Below are 26,401 nucleotides of genomic sequence, written 5' to 3' on the forward strand. Positions count from 1 at the left end.
ACTCACGGAGAGATCTAGTTCTCCCTTTGAACTCACTAAGAGATCAAAGGGAAATGCACTCACAAAGAGAACAATAGGGGATAATTTTCATTTCATCAAAAACTAAAACTATTACAATGCATATTGCCTCATATATGGAGGCTCCAAATGAAAGGGAAAGAAAAGACAACAATGCCCTCGGGGCTACATAAGTCAAACAATGCCCTCAGGGGCAAACTCGGAAAAACTAATAAATAAAAATGACATAAACTATAAACTCAAAAGTAGAGGCTCTGGATCGTAGCCGTCGATCTGCGCCGTCGGCGATGGTACACGTGTCGAAATCTGATGTCCCCATCATGATCGTAGCCGTCGATCTCCGGCGTTTCCTGATGGTACACGTGTCGAAAATGCTGACGATGTCCTCATCACATATGTTAGGAAGTACTTGAAGATTTCTAGTAAACCCTAACAATAAAAGCAAAAGCAGCGAGAAAACTCCACCAATTCAATCGAAAATCAAAGAAAAATAGTAATTTTATTGTCTGAATAAAATAAAATGGAAGAAAAATAGCAAGATACAATTGATCCTCTATTCAAGAGGAGGATCTATCTCTCCTAAATCTCCCTAGGAACAAGCTAATTTCAGCAAACAAGACCTTTCGCTAACCCTAGGAAAATCACCTATTTAAAGCAAACAATAAACAATAAATACCCAAACCACCCCCCCGCCCCCACAATTCCCTCCTATTTTCTTGATTATTTCTCTCCCAAATCAGCTCTCAAATTAGCCCGTAAATCTTTGTTTTTCAATTAGGAAACATTTCCTAATTAATCCCCTTCATATCAGCCCCCAAATCTTCAATTAGGAAACATCTCCTAATTAATTCCATTTGATTACGAACCTTCCTAAATAACTCCCCTTGATTAGGAAACTTCTTAATTCCCTCACAATCAAATTAGCTGATCCATCAGTATCCCATCAATATGAAGTTGGTTATGATTTGATACTGTGGTCAGTTTAGTGTTACTAGGTTGGAGATGGATAAGCTTCTTTTAGCAACTTTTTGTGCCTTCGATAATGTTATGTTCTTGCTGTGGTATGCTTATTTTCTTGGTGTAATTATGTGGAAAAAAACCCGAGCTATTTACTCTTCCGTTTTTGGTTGTTGAATATTCTTCAATATACACATTCATTGTTATGCTTTGCCACTCCAGATGTGCTAGATATACATATATGGGGAATGCATAACTGAAAATGTAACTTAAAAGTCTTTATTTGGAAATGTAAAGCACTGATGTCAACTTTAAGGCTCTTACATCTCTGCATGTGATAACATCATATCAGATTGTTGAGAAGCTCAACAGATATTCTCAAGTGATATTCTGTAGGAATATAACCACTGATGTTAGGCTAAATGTATCTTTGGTTGACATTATGATGAGAATTATCCTACCCGCTGCTCTTCTATCTTGAGTTTACCATGCTGAGACATATAAATTGAAATTGAATGGATGAAGTACAATAAGTTGGATGGTTTGTTGATCTAACTTTTTTCATTTATATTCTTTCACATGGAACTAGTAAACTCTTTCTACCACGATTGTTTTGTTCTTTTTTTAATACCATTATCTAGTTTTTTTTTTTAATGTTTTAATCTATTTTTTTAACGGCTTGCATTCATGTCTTTATTCAATTGGAGATATAGTATTCCTCAATGATTATACTTTGTCAGGGTATTGGTTTTCTTAATGACCCACGTAGACTGAATGTGGCACTGACTCGAGCTCGCTATGGCATTGTTATATTGGGAAATCCCAAGGTTCTGAGTAAGCAACCACTTTGGAATTGTTTGCTTACACATTACAAGGTATTTATTTAAGATTACGTGCATGCTTTGTTTCTTTTCTATGCACAGATTAAATGTTTGGCGTTTTGTGCAGTTAGCCTGACAATTTTATGGAAATCTATAAATTTAGAGATATTTAAATGGCGTTCCAATTTATTATGAATGTTAAATCTTCTGAGTGTTTCCTCATCAAAGAATAACACTTCTTTTGAATCTTAGTTAATGCCCAATACTCGGATACTGGTACATTATGCGCTGATTTATACCATCTGATTATTTGCCTGAAGCAAGTTTTCCGTCCAAAAATCACTCGTCATTTTTTGTGTTGCTCAATCTGCTATATTTTTATAGACATAACACTCATTTAGTGGCGTTATAGTACTGAGTAAAATACTGGACAGGTGTTAAACAAACATTGATATGGATTCTCTTTTAGAATTTGGAATAAAATAATATGGACTATATTAAAAATGATCTTATTATAATTAAATTCATTTTTTGAACATCCAAATGAGTCATGCAATAGTATTATATGCAAACGCATGCACCATACTTCTGTTCTTTAAAATATGTGTTTTTTTTAACATTTCAAGGATACAGAAAAGATAAATGTGTTTGTCTATTTTCGTACGCAGTTGTATCATAGAATATTGTGCGTGAATTTATTAACAGAGTTGCAATACACTTTGGAACTTGAACAATGCGTGGCAGCCTTAATAAAAGCGGAAGTAGTTTGCTACAAATATTTTTCTATAATGCGGTGTATTGGTCTGGAATTTCCTAAATATATATTATTTACATAAAATGACAAACTTTGTTTACAAAATTAAAATATATTGTAAAATGAATATTATTTTATTTATCAAAATTATTTAAATTATTTTGCTGATATTGTTTAACATTATTTGCACATTATTTAGATCTGTTGACCAAGTAATGAAAGACAAATTTGGATATGCTATTCAAGGGTACCTACTGTCAGTTCCGGAGCCAGTTAGTTTCTGCAACTGTTAGCTGCTCTTAAAAAATGCAATTAGTTGGCTGGAATATTTGCAGATAAATTTGAAATTACCCCCCTTGCTAATTTCTTGAACCAAGTAGAAGTTTCATATAGGTGCTTTTGTTTTCCTAATTGATGAAGTATTCTTAAGAATAAGCAATAAAATAAATAAAATAAAGAAAAAATAAAATAAAATAAGAATAAGCTATAGACTAGCAAAATCAGTTATTTTATAGTTTGGATCAGGATGGCCTTTAATGGTTCTTTGTAACAGTTCCTTCTACTATTGTGGCTCTAAACTAGATGTTACTGAATCTAGCTGTATTTTTGCTATCAGGAACGTGAGTGTCTTGTAGAAGGACCTCTTAATAATCTCAAACAGAGCATGGTACAATTCCAGAAGCCAAAGAAGGTTGGTTTTCAGTACAAGTAAAAAATTTTCTGTTTTTTTTCTTTTCAGTCTAACGTTCTATTTTGTCATCTGTTTGAGTCATATGCTTCATGAAACTGTTTTATTGTGGGAGGTGAGTGTAATATCATGTCATTCATTTTGTTGCAAGAAGTTGTACAACGACCGCAGGCTTTTCTTTGGAGTTGGTCCTAGTCTTATGGCTGGTGATAATTTATCTCCTGTTAGTTCCTCAAGCCCAAATGCTGACAAGAAAGGTGGACGGATGAAAGGTTTGTTGTGAAATTGTTTTTAACTATATATATGATCTTTCTCAATCACGTTATATGGATTAACCCATTGGATAAGTTGTCATCACTCAGTGAGTTGTCATGTTAAATCTCTCTATCATTGGTGTCTATTAGATGTTTCCCTTTGCATCTTCAACTTGCAAAAAAAAAAAAAAAATGCTAATAGATTACTGTTGATTGAACCAGGTCATTCTTACGTGCCATTTGCGCCACCAAATGGTACTCTTAAACCCGGAGCTCACCCAGCGGGATATCCCTTGTCTCGAATCCCTCTTCCTCCTTTCCCTACTGGCCCCCACTCACAGCCATATGCTATCCCAACTCGTGGAGCTGTACATGGACCAATTGGTGCCATGCCCCAGGTACCACAGACTGGGAATAGAGGCTTTGGAGCTGTTCGTGGCAATGCTGGTGGTCCTATTGGAGGACATCTTTCGCCGCAGCATAACTCGCAGCACCCTTTGAGTAGCTTTGGTTCTGGATTCAATTTTCCTGCTGTGGACAATCTGAACAGCCAGCCCTCTATTGGTGCCCCATTGTCTCAAACAGGACTAATGACACAGGTTAATTTCCCTTTTGTTCCTAATTTTATGCCACAAATGTTTTTGTTCCCGATCTGACTTTCCCCTTAATTCCTCAGGCACCAGTTCAAGGCCTTACACAAACTTTTCGTGATGGATTTTCTATTGGTGGCATGTCTCAGGTATTAATATCAATTTCGTCTAACCATTTCCAATCCCTTTTGTTCATCTACATATATATTTTCTAACGCTAAACAATGATTTTATCAGGATTATGGTGATGATTTCAAAAGCCAAGGTTCACACGTTGCTTATAATGGTGCAGACTTTTCTACTCAGGTTGGTTTGCCTCTGCGCTGCATTTGCTTCTGTTCTTTACCTTTTGCAAATAGACATCTTACTAGGTTCAGATTTAAAAATAATAAAGTTGACGAGTAGAAATACTTGGATTATGTCCTGTCCCATTATTTGGCATCTCTTTTCATTGGAAGGCTCCTGAATCTCTTAGCAGAGAACTCATTGATATTTCTGGTCCTTGTGAGTCTGAACTTTTCTTTCTTCAAATCTTAAAGTAATAATTTATTGGCTGCTTCCCTTGTTTCGCCTCGGTTACAACTGATGATTGTTTTTTCTATGAGAATTTTTTCCACCTATATATAACACTATCGTTCGTAAGTAATCAAAGTGAAAATTGTTGGTTTTGAGTTTGTTTTTATTGTTATGGGACAATGCTACTCAAGTTTTTAAGACAAGCGTCAGCGATATGACAAATATTTGTAATAGCCTGGAATTGGTTGAGTATAATTGGCAATTATAAATACTTTGAGATATTAGAGAGGAATGAGGAGAGATGATGGGGATGATTGTTTTGCTAGGCTTCAATTCCTTATGAAGGTTTTTACCATACAATTAAATATCAAGCTTGATTCCTTTGCATCCACATTTACTGGTTATCAGGGAATCTTTTAGCTTTACAAGAGGTTATTTCCTTAATAATCGATGCTTGATCATATGGCTATTGATGGGTGTTTACCTTAAATAATCTGTGTTTATTGTTGAATACAGCCTTTAATAAAACTTAAGATTTTATTGCTGACATGGGCTATGTTAATTGCTTCTAAGGTTAGAAACTCAGTTTTTTATGGTACTCCACTAATAATTGAGGAATTGAGGCTAATGAGAGGAGACTAAGGCTAATTTGTACTCTACCTAGTTATAACCTTGCCCGTTGCATCAAAATGACAATAGATTAGAGCTTTTGTTAAACACATGACTAAGATGAGGTGAGCCAAATTTAGGTACATATGAATCCCTATATTTTGTACGGCCTTTATATATCAAAAGTAGTTTAGGAGTAATTATTGAATTGCAAGTTTATGCTGCTATATGTGAATGTAAGCCTGACATTTTTTCAAATCTCCATGCAAAATAATCCTTAAACTCATTTAAAGTTGAATTATATTATTGAAATCAATTTCATTTAACAATATACTTATAAAAGTATGGCATGAATTTTCTTTAATATTAATTTTTTTTTTCAATTCATCAAATATTGAATTATGAGAAAGCTCAACAATAGATCAACAAACACTTGTGGTTTTTTTGTTGCCTTTGTTAAAATACTCATAAAATTTGGCTTATCTTTAGCCTATATGAGTAATGGGCCTACTTGGAGAAAATGATTTAGATGGAGTCTTGATGTCCCTCATATTTCACTCATCTTGGCCTCTGGCATAAATTGTATCATGACCCTTGTGGGGCCTATTATTTGAATACAAAATTAAAGAGGAGGGGGTGATTTAGGAGGGTATTAATTTTGGGACGGACTGTCTAGTAATTATTACTATATTTGTATTCTCTAAATAGGTTTTTTTTTTAATTTTTTTATTTTTTAGTTAGGGTTAGGGTTATGTTATGTTTTTGCTAAATTTGGGATTTCTTTTAGGATTGTTTGGGCTCTAGCCGTCGGCTAGGGATTGGGAGAGCCAGATCTTCCTCTCGAAGTGATGATCCATTGTATATTGTTTGTTTTCTTCCACTTTTCATTTATTCTCAAATTTCCCTAGTGTTTTGCCATGGGATTTATCTCAAATTCTGCTTGAACTTAACAATTTCAGCCAAGCTCTCTTTAATTACTGCACTTGTTTCCTAACATTTTCACAATTGCTATAAAAAGATGCATATTAGAAAATATTAAAATTCAGCATTTCAAACAAAATTGAAAAAAAAAATATAGAATCCCTTGAAGCTTTAGTTGAGAAACAACAATAATATGCATGAAGGCATTTTATCTCAGATTATTAGAAGAAAAAGCAAAATAAGGCAAGAAATATACTTGAACTTGTGCAAATTAAATTTTTTTTATTCACTCATTAGATTTTACTATCAATAATCAATATTTCTTTCTCTTTTATCTGTTCTAATTTCAAATTTACATGGAATTGGTAATATTTGGTTTAATATCTTATTTGTCTGCATTTATTTAATTAAATTGTCTTTGCTGGTTGGTTATGTTTATATTTTTTGTGACAAGTTTAAATTAAATTATTCCCTATTCAAATGTACCGTAGAATTTCCTAGCTGTCTCTTTAGCAGTGATAGCTTCTTCTACTTCGGTCTTTACTACTACATAACGTGAATCATACGGTATGTTTATCCTGCAGGCTTCTCAAAGTGGATACGGCCTTGACTATGCTTCCCAAGGCCCTCAAGCTGGATTCCCAGACTACCTAAATCAGAATACCCAACCAGGATATACCAATATTGGCACTGGGAACGGATTCATCTCTCATGTTATTTTCTTAAACCCAACAACAATACATTCCATTGCCAGTAGTCTTAACAAGCTATCAGCTTTGCTTCATCTTTTCAACTAAATGATAGTCTTTTTATTCAGGATTACTTACAGCATGGATCTCAAGGACTATTTACACAGTCAGGATTCAATAATCCTTCTCAAAACGATTCTTCTCATAGCCATTTTGGTGCACCTGGTCCACTACAGTCACAGGTCTGAATCTTGATTATCAAACCCCTATATTTTTTTTAGGGATTTTTACATACATAACACCTAAAACTATTGAAAATACATATTTAACACCTAAACTTATTCTAACATTCCTTCTAAACGTTCCGTCAAAAATCACTATCAACGACCGTCTTTCCCGTCAATGGCGTCCTTTCACAGTGAATACAAGTATCTCATCGCTTCAATGGAGTGGTAGAATAGAAGGAAAATGAGATGTATTTTCAATAATTTTTAATGTTATGTATGTAAAAACCCTTTTTTTAAACCAGACTATCAGAAAGCTGAACTCCTGAAAGTTACATACATGCAGGGCCATATGAATCCTATTTATTCCCAACCATTCACCCAATACAATGCTCAGCCTTTAAATGTGCAGCAGCCTTCACAGCAACAGAGTCAGAGCCTATCCAGCCAAAAACATCATTATAATGGCTGATTTCATCTATAATCTTATGATCCACATGGGACTAAAGTTCTCCCTATGAGCAAAATATGCATTTTGCCAGTATTTGCCTTTCTTGGCTCATGAAAGGTACAGAAGGTTGGGGCTAGCTTGCCACTCCATTACATATTGGATCCCTAAATAGAAGCTGATTCAGTTCGGGTCCGAAAAAATTTGGATTTCGCAGCGGCGATCAACCTCCTGCACGGCTAGAGCCGACGAAAGGTATCTATCCTTTCTTTTCTCTTTCCTACTTTACTTACCATTCCAAGTGTAAAAAAAACAGTAGCATGAAATTGAAGGGTTTTCCAGTTTCCATTTGCCTACCTACAGAAATATATATATATATGAGAGTTGTTTTTTGATTTTGGGGGGTTTGGAAAGGCAGAGTTGTTGAGATAGCTTTGTTTATACGCTCTGTGCTTGTCTTGAAGTGGGGTATTAGAGCGTGCAGGTTTTTGTAAGTAGAAAGCGTGTGAGCTGGAGAGCCTTTGATTGAATGCTTGGATTTTTTTCTCCGTAAATGTCTTGGTTGATTTAGACTTGATGATTGTTAAATATTTAGTTGATATGCAATGTAATTATGTTTGTGATGCTTTGATTATTAGGTGTAGTTTGTTGTAGTTCTTTTCTTCTTCTAATTTTGAGTTAAAAGTAGATTAGTACATGTATTTTATAGTGTAGATTTTTCCTGAAAAATATATTTTTTTGTGTTGATATGACATTAGCTGTGTAATTATGTGACACTTCATGTGGGGTTTATGATAAATATTTTTTTATTTGTTGAGTAAAAAATTTGAACACAATGGAAAAAAAAAAAGATTTATGTAGGTAATTCCATATTAAGTAATAAAAAATTAAAATTAAGATGGATGATTTATAATTTCATCAGTAAAACTTTGTTTAATTAGAAAAAAAGTTGTTTGGCATATCTTATATATGAGATTAGTTAAGGATGTTTGTTTTGCAAAAGTAATTAAAAATTTGTTGTGGAAAATATTTTTCTCAGAAGTTTGTGATATTATAGGTTTTTATTTTTGAAAAAACAATTAGGACAATTGTTTTTTTTTTAGAAAGTAGTTTTAAGCGGCAGTAAGAAAGCCGTTCTAAATAAAGTTTAATTTAAAGTTATTTTTTAATACTAATTCAATAGGATTTTCTGTGTAATATATATGCTTGGCATGCATTCGAAATTTATTAGACATAGTATATACAAGTTAAAACATGAAAATAAAATAACTTAGAGACGTATATTTTAATTTAAAAAGTATAAAACATAAATAATTGAAGTCAATTTCTTTTTCATTTTAAAACATATGTAAATATTTTAATACTAAAATTAATTTTCTTATTTCAATTTATGTTCTTTGATTTTTAATAATATTTATTTTTATTCTGCTACATGATAATTAGTTTTTTTTTTCAACTTCAAACTAGCAACCTCTAATATAATAATATTTTGCCTTCTTCGATTGAGTTTAAATTTTAAGAAATATAATTATTAAGAAAATGAAATAAATTTATTATATACTTATTTAATTTGCTCCGCTCAAAATTAACCAAACAACCAAATTTAATAAATACATGTATTTGTTTTACTTTACACTCCTAATTCAGGCAACCAAACAGCCCCTACATTCAATCAAAATTCAGTTTTCAAAACAAATTTGATGCTACTAATTGGTCACGCATAATACCTCCATTACTAAGCTAAATGATCGAGCACGAAAATATCTAAGTTTCAGACATATAAGAACAAAATGGGTAGATTGTGGAAAATATAATTAGAATATTTACTCAACCACAGCAAGCAAATCACCAGCCTTGCAGAAGCAGTGCCTTCCCTCTGGCCCCAAGTCGATCTGTAGCATTTATAAAGGGAAAAATGAGATCAAATGAGTCAATTTCTTATCAATTAAAAAACAACAAAACTATTATCTCTCTCTCTCTCTCTCTCTCTCTCTCTAGCGATCATCCAATCCTAGTTGAAGGCCACTGGTTGAGTGTATGAAAATAATTACTTTGCTTTGAGGGAGTTATATAGATACCCCCTAATTTTTATATATTTACATTTCCACCATCTAAATCTTTCTATTTACTAATTAAAATCCAAATAACTAAATCACACCAAAATACATGGGTGAAAAGATTTATTTTCCTTAATGTTGTTGTTGTTGCTCTAGATAAATATATATTAGTAATATTTTTTATATATTTTAGAAATTAGTATGCTATATCAAGTAAATATAAAGATCTAAATATAATATATGCAAATACATAAAAAATTTGTGATATGTATTTAAAACCACCTTTTTGATTTTTCATATACTCAATCCTAACCATCCAACTTGAATTGGATGATCAGATTGCACAAAAGACAATTACTTACTAACCATAGAGAATTTAAATATGATGAATATATATTTTGAATGTAAACCCTACAACAACAACATGAAGCCTTTATCCCACTATGTGGGGCAGCTACATGAACCCTTTTTCTTCAATGTGTCCTATTAAGAGTCAAATTTTTATTTCAATCTAATAAAAAACTAATTTCTAATACTTTCTAACCAAGTCTTTTTAAGTCTACCTCTACCTTTCTTAACATAGGCAAAATCTAATACATCTACTCTTCAAATTAGGTCAACGGAAGGCCATCTAAGGAGACTCTCCCGAATTTCATCATGTACTACAACTACTTCAACCTTAGAGCATACACTTGTTTCGCATTCTATCTTTAAGTGTAAAGCCACTCATCCACTTGAGCATACATTTGTTTCACATTCTATCTTTAAGTGTAAAACCACTCATCCACTTGAGCATATCCTTCTCTACAACACTTAATTTTATACTTTTCGTTTAACGCCATCAAGCACTACAGGTCTCACTATTATCTTATAAATTTTTTCTTGTAGTTCGATGTGTACTTTTCTTACCATACTACAGGCTCAATGCATTCCTTCACTTCAACCATCCAACATGAAATATACTAATAATAACCCTATCTATTACACCATCGCTTTGAACAATAGACCCAAGATATCTAAACGGACACTTTTTTTAATCACTTGATCACCCAATTTCACATTCCCACCACAAGATTTATTACTATTAAAATTACATCTGCTCAATCAAAAACCTTTATACTCAAAGGTTGACCTCTATAATTTAAATTTCACTTCAACTCCCTCTCTAGTCTTATAAACAATAAGAATATCATAAAAAAAAAAAGCATACATCAAGGCACATCATTTTGCAAATCTCTAGCAAGAACATCCATGGCTTAAGCAAAAAGATATGGGCTTTAAAGGAGATTGTGTGCCTGTCAAACAAAAAAAAAAGCTCTGCCGTTTTATTTTCATGCGACCTTTCAAATTTTTATCCTAAATGTACATCCAAATATCTCAAAGCTTGATAACATAGCTCAAAGTAACTCGCAAAGGTCGACATGAAGTTGCCAGGATCATGATGAATTCATCTCATGGTTCATTTAAGCATACTAGACAAATCTCGGGTATACTTGACCTGGGTAAACTCTGTCATGCTCAAGAGCTACTTGCCATCAGTCACTCCAGAAAGTTGATGACTACCTTTGGTCAAGTCGATGATTTCACCAATGGCTTAGTAAAATTAGTCAATATGTATTATAACATAATTAGACAACATGCCTCTTGTACTTACAATAAGTGCAATTAAGCTTCACTTTGCATTCATTTATATTTATGTAACCTTTCTTATAGTGTTAAATCATGATACAAACCTATAAATAGGAGGTACGTGGAAGGTCAACAAGCAAGGAGATTATTTGTACTTAAACCCATTTTTCTCAATATAATAAACTACCAGAGTTTCATACTCTATAGATTTTCTCTGTCTTTCTCTCTCATCTTTGCTTTCCTCTCATTGCATGCATTAGTAAGGTTTAAATGTTGTCCCCAAACAATTTTAGATCCAACAATATGATCTATTTTTTACTCCAGCTTAACTGAGGAAAATTTTTTATACCTTTTTCACTGAGTTCAAAGTTGTAATCTATCAAAAACACTCATCAAATCAATATTTCAACCAGGCCAAATTTTAATATATGACTTTTAAAAAGCAGAAGTTTAATATCATAAAAAACATAAAGAAAGAAAAATGCAACGAATGAAATCATCACATAAGTGGGGACAGCGTGTAAGTAAAATAAAAAATAAAAAAAAAAATAGAATCACTTACATCATAGGCATTTATGTCCGAGAATAAAACCTGCAAACAAATAAAAAGAAAATAGTTGGTCAAACAAGACTAAGAATGATACAAGACGCAGCACTTATATGCGATTATGCCATGCTTAAAAGCTAGAAGATAATTGGAAAACAAATTGTTACATAAAGAAACTCAGAAATTACAAAGTAGACACATAAACAATTAGAAAGTGTTATTTAGTTGTTCATGAGGTATTAATGGAAATAATGGCACTTCTTTAGTTAAAGAGGGGCCTAAGTTCCAATGACAAATCAATCAACTTAAAATAACCGATCAATTATGTCAAATCCACAACAAAGAGACTTCCTCCAAAAGGAGAATCGCAAACCTCAACAGCAAACATAAATCCTCAACACAATCAAGGACTTTGGAGAAGTTTGAAAAAGACCAAGTTTTTGTCAACTTAACATTCACTTGCAAGCTAAGTATCTACTTCACTTTAATCAGAAACATCAGGCATTGGGCCTTGTAGAAATTGAGTCATATCAAACTAAAAAATTTCAAATTTGAGGATAGTAACAGCAACTTTAGCATTGCCGATGAATTTTTGCTTATGAAAAACATTATTTATAGCACGGATATCAAAACAAGTACATTATTACAAGTGCCTCCCTCAGCCAAAATGTAAAAGTTATTCAAAGTGTTTGACACAGGTGTGGAACATACCTTCTTTCCAGCTTCTAATTCACCAACATCAGCACCAACAGATAAAATCTTTCAAAGAAAAGAGAACTATTCACTACACGTTATTCTTCTTTAAAGAGTTAACACCTTAAATTATTATACTATTTCCTCACCTCACCCATCAGATATCTTTCAAATTTAACAGCTGATTTTGGTAAAAGCACGCCACCTGCAGATTTCTGAGATACAAAAGTTTGTCTATAAGATGATGTAAAGATACAATAATAAATCATTAGATCAATTAATTCACAAAACAGCAAAAGTAAATACTCCATCTTTGCTTATTTAAAGCTGCAATCTCTTCTCTGAAGGCCACAGTTCACCCCATCCAAGCAACCAACGAGCACACGAAAATTTGAAATATGTAAATCAACACCCAATGGAAAGCATATATATAATTCCTCAATGTTAACAGTACTGCTCCTTTGTCCTTAACTATGAAAGGAGCAACAAACACAAAGGTAATGTTTGCTATGTAGGAGCTAGAGGGAATGCAAATGCATGTTATTTCACAATTTTATTGGGTGTTGGGTTTCAATGTGATTTATAGATAAGTATATTTACCTAAGAAATGTGAACAAATGCAATTTTTGCATTGGAAATTCCTCACTCAACCCTAGCAAAAAATGGGAAGAAAAACTTATCAGGTTAGCACTGTATCTTACAATTCCCTTCCTCACCAAAAAACAAAAACCTATTTATCATTGATCAAGCAACAAAAAGAAAAAAAAAAAACATCTTTCAATCAAAACTATTTTCAGTCCAAATCGTCACCAATTTTATTGATTTTTTTATTTTTATTTCCATTTTTTAATTTCATTTCCTTCTTTAAATTCTTTTAAAACAAACAGAGCCAAGGCACATTACTAATCAATACAGAGATCTTATATAAATTTCTAATGTAAACCTACCTTCACCTGAAATCTTTCCAAATCTGAAAGAATATTAATCACAATTTATTTTACAAAACTCAATCATTGGTGTTGATGTTGCAGCTATGGATCTAACAGCATTCCAACAAAATTACTGCAACATTTCAAATAAAAGGCACTGTCCAAACAATGTTAACCATCAATCAAGTTATATCTAAAGTCAGGCGATGTAGTCTATGCATTCATTCCCTATGAAAACACTCAGACAATTTAAGGTAAATAGATCCAATGAAACGGTGTCAAATATCACAAATCTATTCCACTCAAACTAATACAAAATAAATAAAAGCCAGAGGGAAATTTAAGCGGAATCAATCAGCGATCGACAAAGACAGGGAATACCTCGGGTAGTTCCTCTAGACGAATTAGAACCCTATCCGCTTGCGGAACGACCTGCGCTCAAACAAGAAATTATGAATTGCCTAGAAAAGGAAAACAAGAAGAGACGGGCGAGAGAGAGAGAGGAAACCTTAGAAGGCTCCCATTTTTGTGCCATTGACGAGACCCTAAATGACCTCGGCCGCCTGACATCGAGCTTCCAGCGACTAAGTGGAGAGCCAAAAGAAGGGATTCGGGGAGGAGGAGCCTGCGACGGAGAGAAAAGGAGAAAAGTCTTAGTAGGTGCGAGCAGTGAAGACGCCATGGAAGATTCTTGACGAAGTGATAAGAAATGTCCTACTAAGTTCTCTCTCTCTCTCTCTCGATCGAGAATGGGAGGGCTTTATATGAAACACCCTTAGGACTGGCCGGTAATTCTAGATTGTTCTTCGTGGGTTTTTTTTTTTTCTTAAAAAAAAAATATAATCATTAATTTTTAATAAAATGAGTTTTAAAACCATTAAATTATTTTTAATAAATGTAATCAAAATTATTTGTCTATTTATCTATTTTAAAATAAATTATGAGTTTAAAGTATATTTTTATTTTTTTATTAGGGCATTTTACATATATTTTTAAAAATGTTATAGTTTATTGTGATGAGATATCAAATAAAAAATACATCTTAAGTACTCACGTAGGAATCTCAAAGAATCAATGAGAATTAAATTTATGCATATATATGAATATATTCATATAGAGGGGTCAAAATTAGAGAAATTAATATAAATATAATAATAGAGATTTTTGAAGAGTAAATTTGATCAGAGTAATAAGGCCTTTAAATTAATAAGAGGAGGTATTACACTTCAATTGAAAGCTTATATCAAAGTTTTAAATTCGTAGAGCTCATGACTATCAATTAATATGATGAAAAATTTTAAGTGAAGACCCCATCTAATACAAGCTGTATTTTAAGTTTTTTTCAATATTACTAATGGATGGCAAAGGGATTGCTCAGCTATAGTCATGCTAAAGACATTAATGTGAAAATCTTTTCAAAGCCACAATAAGGATTTTCTCAAGTCTTAATTTACTTCTTATTGTAGAGGGATTACCCAACTAAAATCAGGCCCAATTTACTTACGCAATTATCCTTTTAAAGCTATATCAATGATCTCTCCCAATCTTAATCTACTTATTGCAAAATGGAAATATTAATGGAAATATCCTTTTAAAGCTATAAGGATCCTTTGAACATTGGAGTTGTCATTAAGAGATGCTTAATGATCTGCTCAATCATTCTCCTTTTGTGCTAAGGGACTAAAAACCAAGATGACTTGCATTAGATTTGTTAGAGATGATAGGCATTAGTATTATTGGTCTTATTGATGATGGTGGATCAGCTTTGATGGCAATGATACTTGTTAGCATTACTAATGACAAAGAGCGTTGGCATTGCTGGTGATTGCAAACATTCTCATTAATGGTTATGGTAGGCATCGACATTGTTAGTGACAACTGACATTAATATTATTAGCAATGGAAGATTTAGTCTTAGTAGTGATAGTGGGCATCAGAGTTGGTGGCTATAATAATTATCCAACTTGGAGGCAACGATGGGTGTCAATATTATTTGCGATGATGGGCACCATCTATAACACAAATGACTAGTATCATCATTGACATCAATAATATGCATTTATCTTATTGTTGATAATAGGCATCAAATTACTGTCAATGAAAGACATTAACCTAAACATTAGTGGTGGGCATTAGCATTATTGGTGATGACGATCTTTTTTATTATTGGCAATGGCAGAGAGCATCGTTGTTTGTGAAGATAGGCATGGGCCTCATTGGCAATATAGTGCCTTATCATTGATATTAGTGGTGTAGGCTATTATTGTTGTCCATGACAAACATCAACATTATTAACAATGTTGCCATGTTGGGCATTAGTATTGATGACAAATACATATAATAGTAGAAGCTCTGGATTCTCTACTCTAAAAATCTGATGGGGGTTTCATCCTCACCTTCTTTGTTCTCCTTTAATGTGTAGTAGAAAGAAGACTTGTTTAAAAATTTTTAAAGCGTATATTATGATCATTTTGATTAGTAATTAGACTATCCAATTAGATGGTGTATGTTAATCTTCCATAGTTATATAATATTTCTTAGATGTATTAGTGTCTTATTAATGTTGGAATTGGGAGATTCTAAGATTTTTGGACATCATAGTGCCTTATTCACGATGCTTATGTCAACTATAACTTTGTTGAAAAAAAAGTTTAGATGATCCAAAGATTACAAGAAGATTTAGGCTTCGTTTGGGACAACTTTCTTACTGCATTCTAAAACAAAATTATTGCACAAATATTTCTTGAAATAGAATTTTTCGTACTAAAAAACTGTTTTAAAAAGCAATAAAAAAGGTGTCACAAACAAGAGCAATTATTACGTCTGGTCACCGAACACGTTCATAGATCAATAACCACGCGCCACATCACCTAAAACTCGGTATTATTCGGTATAGATTCAGATACGTTCGGTTTTGACCGGACGTAATAATTGCTCCACAAACAAAGCCTTAATTCAAAAAAAATTAGATGCTTTTTCATCTGAAAATTGCTTCAAGATCCAAAATTTGCTTAATCAAATGAATACTTTTAACAAATGAACAATACCCAATTCAAAGGCTTCTGAAGTAATTACAATGACAAACTATCATAAAGGACCAATAACTTTTTATATCAATTGAAGCTTAAATTATGTCCAACTTACAATAACAAAGAGTATCATTTAATCAAGAAACATGCCAAAAAATTGATCCCATAGATTACAATTAAATTAAAAAAAAATGAAAATTGAAACCCTAAAGCATGTGGATTAAATTTAGGCTTTGTTTGGGACAGCTGTTTTACTGCTTCCTAAGCAACATTTTAACACAAATTTTAATTTTTGTACTAAAAAGACGCTTTAAGATGCCGTAAAAAAGCCGTCCCAAACGAAGCCTTAATCAGCTGTTTCTGATGATCTGCTTAAGTTGCCATGCCCATGAGTACATCATACCAATGGCACAATAGAAAGAAATTAGCATCAGAGGAAGAAAGGGAAATCTGCTACCAAAAATGTATGGGTGAAGAAACTGGCCCCAAATCTCAACACCCACTAACCCTAGGAGATAGCAGGAAGAAACTGGTCCAACTAAACCAGTTCCATTGCCAGATCTTTCAACTTTCTTCTCCATTGCTGGTTTAGGAGCTTTACTATTGCTGAAAAGAGAAGAAAAGCCAACCCACATGAGAACCGAGTATATGGCCAGCAACAGTACTTTTATTGGATATTCCTGGGGCTCAAAAAGCAATGGGAACATTGAATAGCAGGATACTGCAATCAACAAATGGAAGATCAAAACAAAATGTCACAAAGAGTTTATTGAAGTTGTAGAAATGATTAGTTTTCTGCCTTTATGATGACAAGAAATTGCTGTATGAAACTATTAAAAAAAAACATGCAATTTAGTTTATTCTAAAAGAGTAAGAGATGTCTGGTGCTGTTCTGAGGATCGGGAAATTATTATGTGCGAATACCAGACGGTCCGAAGACCTACCAGAACGCGCCACGTCACTCGGTATAGAGCACCGGTACCGAGTAAAACAGTGACGTGACACGTTCTAGTTGGTCTTCGGACACTGTCCGGTGTCCACAAAGAATTTTTCCTGTATACGTGGACCTCAACAAAGCTCACAGAATCACAATTTAGAGTAATGCATCCCTCAAAATCCTTGTATACATGGACAAGGATGAATATTGATAACTCAACTAACACAAAATATGCAAAGTATCATGCAACACATAAAAATTTCTAAGTAATAGCAACCAAGACACTTAGTAAGAGAGGATGAAAAAAAAAAAGACACTCAACAATATGGTCAGAGCAGCCGCAGCTGAAGAAACATACCGATGGACAATAAGAAATAGTGTCTTGCATCGGCCAGACTATCCGTAGCAATGATACCAAGAGGGATTGTGATATGGAGCGAAGCTTTCTCATGAACGTGCCAACCAAACATAAACCCACAGGTGAAGGTATAAGCCACCCATCTGATTATCTGTTTTGGCTGGGGCCTTACAAATGCCTTAATGAGGCAAGGAGACATGGCAAGAAGAACTAGCAAGAATGTTATAATAGGGTTGATCTGTCACTACAACAAGTGCAACGGTCAAAAATTATAAAATAACTTCTATGATAATATTAGCTATGAAGATGTAAGTTGGTAATCTTGAATAAGAAAAAAAAAACAACAAAATGATATATAAAATGATCACCTGGGGAAGGACAGCAAAGGCTGAGGAATCCCCGACTAGTCCACCAGTGAAAGAAGCCTTTGGTGTTTGAATAATGAATCCTAGTTTGCCAAGAATAAAAGCAAGAACCTTATCAAGGATTATATAAAATACCCAAAAATTTGGAGCCCAATATGCATGACACAGACCCCTGCCAAATGGAAATAGACGATGGAAGACCTGTTGGATCTGCAAAAGCATAGAAGCATATAAATAATTGAATCAACCCCATGATTCTCCATCATCCATGCACCTCCAATGTATAGGATAACTGTCAAAATTACTTATAATTTGAATTACTAACTAATCATATCAAAAGAATATTATTAGAGTAGAATCTTGCTTTTCAAGGGAAAAATAGCAATTCAATAGCATACAAGAGAAAAGAATAGACAAAAAAAAATGCATAATAGGGTGGTGCAAGTTGTCTTAAGGTTTAAAATTTTTAGTGCAAGTTTAATAGGAGAAAATATGCAATGCTTCAGTTCATAGATACTGTAGATGAAATGCAAATAAACAAATGCAAGAATAAACATATAAAACTAGCAGTGGAGTAAACTATTAAATACAAACAATAAGTTACAAATTAGACCATGAATAAAAAGAAATAGAATTCAATTCGAAGAGAAAAAGTTTTGATCTTCTAATGAAGTTAACATTAACAAATAAGAATCATGGAAATCACAATTATTAATACATACTACATATAAATAAAGTCAAATAGATATCAAACTTAAGAATTCATCAATTAGACTGTCAATCAATCACTAATTGATTTAAAGAAAAGGAAAATGAAAAAAGAAAAAGAGTAACAAACATCAAGCCTCTCACTTGAACAAAAAAAAAAAAAAAAATCTACTCTCAGAATGCTTCAAATCTCAATTCTTACACTTGATCAAACATTTAAGTTTTGAAAGGATGATAAAAACTTTACATCCACAAAGTTAAATCTATTCAAGTCGGATGTTACTTTTCTTCAAGTCGGATGTTATTTTTATTCAAGTCGGATGTTATTTTTACATCATCTTAAAACAACTACAATAATGAAGACTTGCGCCACGAAACATAGATAAGAATTCAGGCATATCCAAACCATAAGAATAGGAAACAACCCTTCTAGATTGCAATCCTGGATAAGGGAAGATTGCATAATGTTATAGTCCCAAATAAGGATATATTGTAAGCGTTTGTATAAGCCAGAAGAATAGGAAATCTTTATAATTACAAAATGCTAAAATCCCAATAAGAGTTAATCAAAGATTAGCAGCAAGTAAGCTAGATAAAATATGAGACCATTATAAGGACAAGAAGAACCATAGGGAAGCCACCGGAGTCATATTCATGAATGCAACCACAGATAAGGAGCAATGTCCACATTATTTTTGGCTGAAATGGAAAAGCTAGGCTTCAAAAAATTGTTTATGTGAAATTCTTCTAATAAATCTAGATATACAAGACTCAAGAATTATCAAATGGAGGCCTATCTTTTCATTTAATAAGACATCTTTGATATCTATAGATACTATCTCACCACTAAGAATGGTTACAAGGAACAAATTAATATTTGTGCTTGAAAAATGAACAAATGTTATGGTGAACGTAGAGTTAGATGGAGGAGATTGATGAAAAGAGGAATCTAAACACAGGTTGATAGTTCATTGTATGAAGTAAAATTTGATAAATTAAAATTCAAAATATCTAATTTATATAGTTTAGTTCTAATATATTATATGACTTTATATGGTCCAATCTTTCTTGACTATTTTGGGATTTCATGTGAACTGTTAAGCATCATTTTACTACCTTCTTTAAACTCAATATATCTTCAACAAAAACAAACAACAAAGTTGTAACTATCATAGTCAAAAACAAGATTCCTATAAATATTCATATGCAAATTGTGCATGCAACTAATGGGTGATACAATATTATGTGATGCATGCAAAGAATTCAAAAGGAGGAGATGATAAAGAAAACTTAAAATTAATATTAATTAAATTCCTTAAAGCTTTCATCTAAAAACAGACAAATATTACATATCTACATATAGACATAAAACATATTTCTAGAAAGCAAATGCAAATTCAAAAGACTTGGACTTTGTTTAGGAAAGCTTCTTTGCTGCTTTCTAAATCAACTTTTTAGTAGAAAAGTTTTTAATTTAAAAAATTTATGTACTAAAAAACTGCTTTAGAAAGCAATAAGAAAATTGACTCAAACGAAATCTTAGATTAACTGAAATCAATGGAATTTTAGATTTCAAATTTTCTTTAAGGCACTCATCATTAAAAAAATTCTTTAAAATATTGATACAATTTAACTTTCTTCATAAAGATCTTTTTATGAATTTATAAACCAAAAAACTAAGAAAAAATAATTAAAATAAATTTTAGTTTGACTTGTAAAAATAATTCTGTTAGCTGCTGAATTCAAAAGGGGATAGACTATAAGATTCTTCAATTTAATTATCAATTTCACCAAGCATAATATGTTCAATTTCACAATCAATAATAGATTCATATTCTAATGCAAGTTTATATTCATCAATGATCATGCTCAAAGTAAATTTTTGATTAAAATATGTTCTAAGACTTAAGTTCTAACTATTTATCAACTTTCAAATCAAGTTCAGGTTTTGGTCATGTTTAACTTTATATTCAAATTCATAAATATGCTCTAATATAGCTATAGTGTAGGCTAAGATTTAACAAAATTAAATGTAGAATTATATTATCATTATAAATCATTTTTTGTATCTAATCCTCATTTAAAGAATGTTCATAAAATATAATTTATTCAAAAAATATTAAATATAACCATACATAGTTGTGTTAGTGTGTATTTCACAATCTTTATAGGGGACTTTAATGACTATTCCTTAGAAAGATTAGGCACAGGTACAATAGTTCTAACAACATGATAATTGTAATATCTCTCAAATCTCTAAAATCGCATATAAAGTCTTATCTAATGTCAAGGGAGAACTATAGCTGAATTAATAATTAATTTATAACCTAAGAACTTTAATTAAATTAATAGTAATAATATAATGATCTTCACGCAACTAATAGCAGAATATTAACCCTTAAATCTTATAAAATATCCAAACAGATCATAATCGGCTTATTTAAAGTTTTTGAAATGATCATACATTTGGTATATATGATCATTATTCATTGAATGATAATTTTATTCTTTTAAGTTTATTTTTTAGTTTCATCTCACATAGGTTTTGTTGTAGCTACAATACTTTGCTTAAAAATATGGAGCATGCATTATTCATTTTGTTTTAACAAGTTCAGCCCTAAGGAATCAGAAATTGTAACTTTCAAAACAATAAAGTAAATCTAATAATAGCCTTCAACTTATTAAAACATATCGTCTCTCCAAGATGCTTCAAGTCACATACTTAAAAAAAATACTGAAGTATTTAAAGAAAGAAGAAAAATTCACATTCACAAAGCTAAGTTTATTGAAGCCAAAGTTATTTTTAGATGCCTCAAAAACAACAATTGTTAAGTTGCCTCTTGTATTCTAAAGGTCCCAGGATTGAATATTGAAAGCAGCCTCTCTATAAAAGCTAAGGTAAAATTGCATGCAATGTTCCTACTTTATCAGGAGCTCCATGTATTGAGCATGCTCCTATAAAAACCTTATTTATATAGACTTTCATTGGGTCACACATAGAAATCCAGCAGTAAACAACCATAAGAATAGGAAACAATATCGCTAAATCATAGTCTTGGATAGAAAAATTTTACATAATGCTATAGTCCAAGTTAAGAGATTGTAAGCCTCTGGATAAGCCAGTAGAATAGTAAATCCCAATAACCACAGGGAGCTATAATGCCGCTACTTGTAAATCACACATAAGTTGCATGTAAGCCAAACATAACAATTGGATATAATACCGTTATATCTTAGTCAGGGATAAGAGAAGATCACATAATGCTATAGTCTAGAATAAGGAGATATCATAAGCTTCCAAATAAGTTAATAAAATAGTAACTCCCAATAACCACAAGGAACTGTAATCCAAGTAGTTGTAAATCACACATAAGTTGTGGGCAAACCAATAGAAAAGAAGACCCCAATGAAGATGAGAAAAATTGCACTAGAGCTACAATTAAGAATTCAATGGTAGATAAGGAACAAGCAGAGATTAATATGATTTAGCTAAACAATTATGGGATCATATCTGATCAAATTGATCACTTCATAAGTTTGAAACTATCATGTGAGAATTTACTTTATCATCGAAACAAGAAAAATGCCTAAATTATAAAATGTAACTATCGCTGTAATGGAATGGATTGATAAAATATGACCATTGTTTTTAGAACCAAAGGTTTTCGAGTTACTATAAAAATGCCATTAGCCAACAAAATTTCAATGCAACAAAAAAGGTTAGCCATAATAGGAACGAAAGATAATAAAGGAATCAAATAACAACAAAAAAGAAACATGATAATAGGTACAACAAACAATATTTCATATCATGTTTCAAATTGAAGAATGCTGATATGGAAAAGCCTAATGTAAGCTAAAATTATCCTGAAGGAAAATAGCATATCAAGATGAAGAGAAAATAAATTTAGCTTACAACAACAACAAGCCTTTATCACACTAAAAAATGCAAGTTCAAAGAAGTTAGTTCATTCTTGACAGACGGTAGCTGCACTTGCCATGCATTCTAAACAGAAAGTTAGCCATTCAACTGGATTAAACAAAGACATCAAACATCTTACATCAAAATTCCTCTCTTGCCGAAGCAATTGTCTAATTATTAGTGTCTGACATGATTATTTGTAATTCATACATGCTGGAGCTAGATTCTAATCAGGATGTAGTACACGAATGATAACCAATTCATGTAACATTTTTTTATTCCAAGAGTAAAAATAGCAGACAGGAGAAAGCAAGAAATCAATAAAAGAAGAAGAAAGATCTCTTTTTACCTGTCCGTAGTAAACGAATGGCCCAAAAGTGGCCACAAAGACCGCCCCAACCGCCAAACCCATCACCAAAAATCTAGCCACCGCCCTACTCCATTCACCATTACAATAATGCCGGAGCAAATACACAAAATACAAAGGTGCAGCCACCATGAAAAGATGTTTGGAACAGATCAAAATAGCAAACACGATCCCCCCAGCAAGATCCCTTCCCTCCACCATAAAACCTAGCGAAATTAGTAAAATCCCCAAAAAAAATCCATTATACTGAAAGTGTATATGATCCACGATCAGTAGCGCAGGAGACCAGATTACAAGAGCGAGCAAGATACGACGGCGGAAAGGAGGTAGACGGCTGGACAGACGATGAGCCCCGGAGAGGAGAAAAAGGTCCGCTGCGGCGACAGAGAGGCGAAGGAAAACGACGGCCGAAGGAGCGGCGTAGTTCTGGCCTGCGACAAGGTCGGTGATGGTGGGATCGATGAGGGAGGCGGGGAGGGATAGAAGGAAGGAGAAATAGGCAAAGATCGGGGGGTAGTCTAGGGTCCATGGGCTTGAGGTGTCGATGTACCAGTGAGAGAGTGGAAGCGAGGACGTGAGGGCGAGCCAATGGCGGTGAACCTCAAAATCCGTGCTATGGTATGCAGGGATGAGAAGGGCTTTAATACATAGAGATAATGAAAAAAAACACCATGAATCGTTCATGGCGTCGACGGTCACGGAGGCGAGCGGCGGACTTCAACGGAGAAAAGGCGGGGCTTTTTTGGCCGTCTCGCGGCCGGTCCTTCGATGTGATTATTAATGATTTAAACAAAATTAAGGGTTTGATAATTTGATTGCACGTATACTATATATGCCACTTTAAAGATATTTATAAATGAATTTGATCTTATGTATGATGATATTTGTGGGTTAACTTTGTAATAACCGACATTCAAAACCCATATAATTACTGTTAATATTTATTTAATCTTGAATTTGATTAAAAATTATGGGTCCAAGAGTGTCTACTAAGCATTTAGGTAAGTCAAGAAATGGATTGGAATAGTGAATTATATTCATGAAATTCTCTATGAGCATTGTGGTGCTGAATGGATAACATCGTGATAGCGAGCTCGTAGAACGATTTTTGTTTATCAATCAAGTTGGGAATTTTTTTTTGTTTTATCAATCATCGTGCACCGTTACTAGGCATTTGAATATTGTAATGATATTATAATTTGGCAATCTTGGACTCTTTGGATTTGTCTCGTCGAGCCGCTCGATTCGAATATAAGCATGTCACGTTTGGAAACTGTTTGATAGTTTAAATTAAGGATTGAACCTTCCAAACTCACTTCAGGTCTTTGATTTGGTCTCATTTGAGCTCGAAGTGAGTCAAATTTGGTTTCATTGGGTTCCTATTTTTGATACGTTCGGTTCAACTAAAAGATTTTTGAAATCGAGATTCATATTATCTCCAATTTAATTTTTGATATTTTCAACTTGATTTTTTCTTGAGATTCGTGCCCGATCAATATAATTTTTTGATGATATATCAATAATATATAGTGTATGATAAAAATATTTATGATGAACCATGTGATATTAATGAATTAATCCCCACCTTTTTGTGGGCATGCTCGAGAGGAAAAATATGTGAAAACGAAGTCAACAATTCCATCATAAATTTTTTAGTTTAAATACCATTTAAATGCAAGTTTTTTTTATTAAATTTTATATGATTGATATTATTGGTTATAAATATTATGTTTTAATGCATTGAATGATCAGTTCATCAGTCAAACATATTGCTGCAATATTTTGGATAAATAGTTGCATATAAATAATATTTTTTCTCTTTTACCTATAGGATTTTGATGAGTTTTTGATGTGGTGTATTTTAAGCTAGAATAGTTCCTTAGGAGTACTTTATCTATTTTGTGTTATTACCTTCTAGAATGCTCTTTTGATCTTATAAGTATGAGGTCTTGTAGAAGAAAAAGGCATTAAATGAAATTATCCACTTTTTAAAGCTTTGAAAGCTTCTTCTTCTTCTTCCTTGGATTGGGAAAACTCAAATCATTCTTGCAGGTCGCATCTTCCGACGATCCACTACATCAGTTTCATGCTTGCAAAAATGGCCGTGTTATAGAAGAAATTTTCTATAAAAAAAAAAAAGTTGTGGTGGCCATCACTGACAATGTTGATGCGCAGAGGAAGGACAAATTCTTAATTATTTTGACTAAAACAAAAATAAAAAAATGTTGTTAACCATTTGGCAATTCAACGTCGGGCTATGGGCAAATTATTGTGTCCGGTGTCCGGATTCGTCCGAACACCAATAAAAACGCGCCATGTCACTCAAAAATATCGGGGCCCAGTGCATTCGGGTGAGGTGGCGTGTCCGGATTGAATGTCCGCATGTCAGGTGACCGGACGCAATAATTTGATGGGGCAAATTCAAGTGGCAACGATCTTTGGGACTCGGCGGGACGGGCGGGTTCTAGGCTTGGATGAATTAATCAGGTCATAAGATGGGAGAGATGGGTCATTCACGGGCTGGGCCAAGGTAAGTCGTTTAAAATTAAGGAAAGTGCTTGCCATTAAAAAATAAAATCAGTAAATTTCACTATTGCAAAATTAACAAATTAATTAGTAGATTATATTATAAAAAAATAAAATAAATTAGTAAATTATATTTTAATACAATTTGTAAATTGTATTTTAGTAAAAATAATAAATTAAACTAATATATTAAATTAGTAAACTATTTTTTAGTAAAACTAATAAATATCCTTTAAATTGTAAATGACTTCTGATACTGTATATTAATTTAATTTATTAATTTTTTATAATAAATGTATTAATTTAATCTATTAATTTTAATATAATAAAATGTACTAATTTAATCCATTAATTTTACTAAAATATAATTTATTAATTTAAAAAAATGTAATTATTGTAATTTATTAATTTTATTAAAATATTATTTATTAATTTGCCTTTGCAAAGAAAGAAAGGGACAATCTTTTATAAATTATAATAAAACTGATACGTCATTAAAAAATTATCTTGATCGGGCACGAATCTCGATGCAAAATAAAGTTGGAAACTTCCAAAATTAAAATTGGAACCATCCGAATTCCGATTTCAGCAAATTTATAGTCGAACTGAACGTCTCGGAAATAAGAACCCAACGACACGAAATTCGACTCAATCCGAGCCCAAATGAGTCCAAATCAAGGACCCAAAACGATATTGGAAGGTTTGAACCACAATTTGGGTTACCAAAAGGTTTCCAAACATGACGTGCTTATTCGAATCAAGCGACTCGACGAGACAATTCCAACGAGCCCAAGATCGTTGAATTACAACATCATTAAGACCTTTAAATGTCTGATGTCTGACGA

The 26,401-nt window shown here is 32.6% G+C and overlaps 3 protein-coding genes across 5 annotated transcripts in view; 1 reads left to right on the forward strand and 2 right to left on the reverse strand.

Moving 5' to 3' along the window:
- LOC110104736 (regulator of nonsense transcripts 1 homolog) overlaps window positions 1-8,132 on the forward strand; it is a 34,458-nt gene extending 26,326 nt beyond the window's left edge. Inside the window, exons 21-29 of one of the 2 annotated variants that reach the window (XM_020833971.2) lie at window positions 1,716-1,850; window positions 3,167-3,241; window positions 3,390-3,510; window positions 3,715-4,091; window positions 4,169-4,231; window positions 4,320-4,388; window positions 6,713-6,841; window positions 6,946-7,059; window positions 7,388-8,132. In XM_020833971.2, coding sequence (XP_020689630.1) covers window positions 1,716-1,850; window positions 3,167-3,241; window positions 3,390-3,510; window positions 3,715-4,091; window positions 4,169-4,231; window positions 4,320-4,388; window positions 6,713-6,841; window positions 6,946-7,059; window positions 7,388-7,513 — 1,209 coding nt within the window. In that variant the 3' untranslated portion in view covers window positions 7,514-8,132. The remainder of the gene's footprint in view (window positions 1-1,715; window positions 1,851-3,166; window positions 3,242-3,389; window positions 3,511-3,714; window positions 4,092-4,168; window positions 4,232-4,319; window positions 4,389-6,712; window positions 6,842-6,945; window positions 7,060-7,387) is intronic. The other variant, XM_020833972.2, reaches the window with a different exon arrangement.
- A 1,061-nt stretch (window positions 8,133-9,193) lies between these two features.
- LOC110104733 (10 kDa chaperonin 1, chloroplastic) lies at window positions 9,194-14,124 on the reverse strand. The gene is made up of 6 exons (XM_020833967.2): window positions 13,853-14,124; window positions 13,726-13,776; window positions 12,565-12,630; window positions 12,434-12,481; window positions 11,738-11,767; window positions 9,194-9,381 (listed from the first exon to the last, which is right to left on the reverse strand). The coding sequence occupies exons 1-6, from the start codon at window positions 14,024-14,026 to the stop codon at window positions 9,313-9,315; spliced, it is 438 nt and encodes a 145-aa protein (XP_020689626.1). The 5' UTR covers window positions 14,027-14,124; the 3' UTR covers window positions 9,194-9,312.
- A 2,305-nt stretch (window positions 14,125-16,429) lies between these two features.
- On the reverse strand, window positions 16,430-23,823 carry LOC110104760 (probable dolichyl pyrophosphate Glc1Man9GlcNAc2 alpha-1,3-glucosyltransferase). Of its 2 annotated transcripts, XM_020834006.2 has the most exons (5): window positions 23,013-23,823; window positions 18,204-18,243; window positions 18,037-18,116; window positions 17,669-17,906; window positions 16,430-17,094 (listed from the first exon to the last, which is right to left on the reverse strand). In XM_020834006.2, exons 1-5 carry the CDS (start codon window positions 23,712-23,714, stop codon window positions 16,724-16,726), a joined length of 1,431 nt encoding a protein of 476 aa, XP_020689665.1. In that variant the 5' UTR covers window positions 23,715-23,823; the 3' UTR covers window positions 16,430-16,723. The 2 variants fall into 2 exon arrangements, with proteins under 2 accessions (XP_020689665.1, XP_020689664.1); XM_020834005.2 differs by having other exon boundaries at window positions 18,037-18,243; window positions 23,013-23,821.
- Window positions 23,824-26,401: the final 2,578 nt, after the last annotated feature.

The sequence above is a fragment of the Dendrobium catenatum genome, unplaced genomic scaffold (genome assembly GCF_001605985.2).
Source record: "Dendrobium catenatum unplaced genomic scaffold, ASM160598v2 fragScaff_scaffold_343, whole genome shotgun sequence".
Taxonomy (NCBI): Eukaryota; Viridiplantae; Streptophyta; class Magnoliopsida; order Asparagales; family Orchidaceae; genus Dendrobium; species Dendrobium catenatum.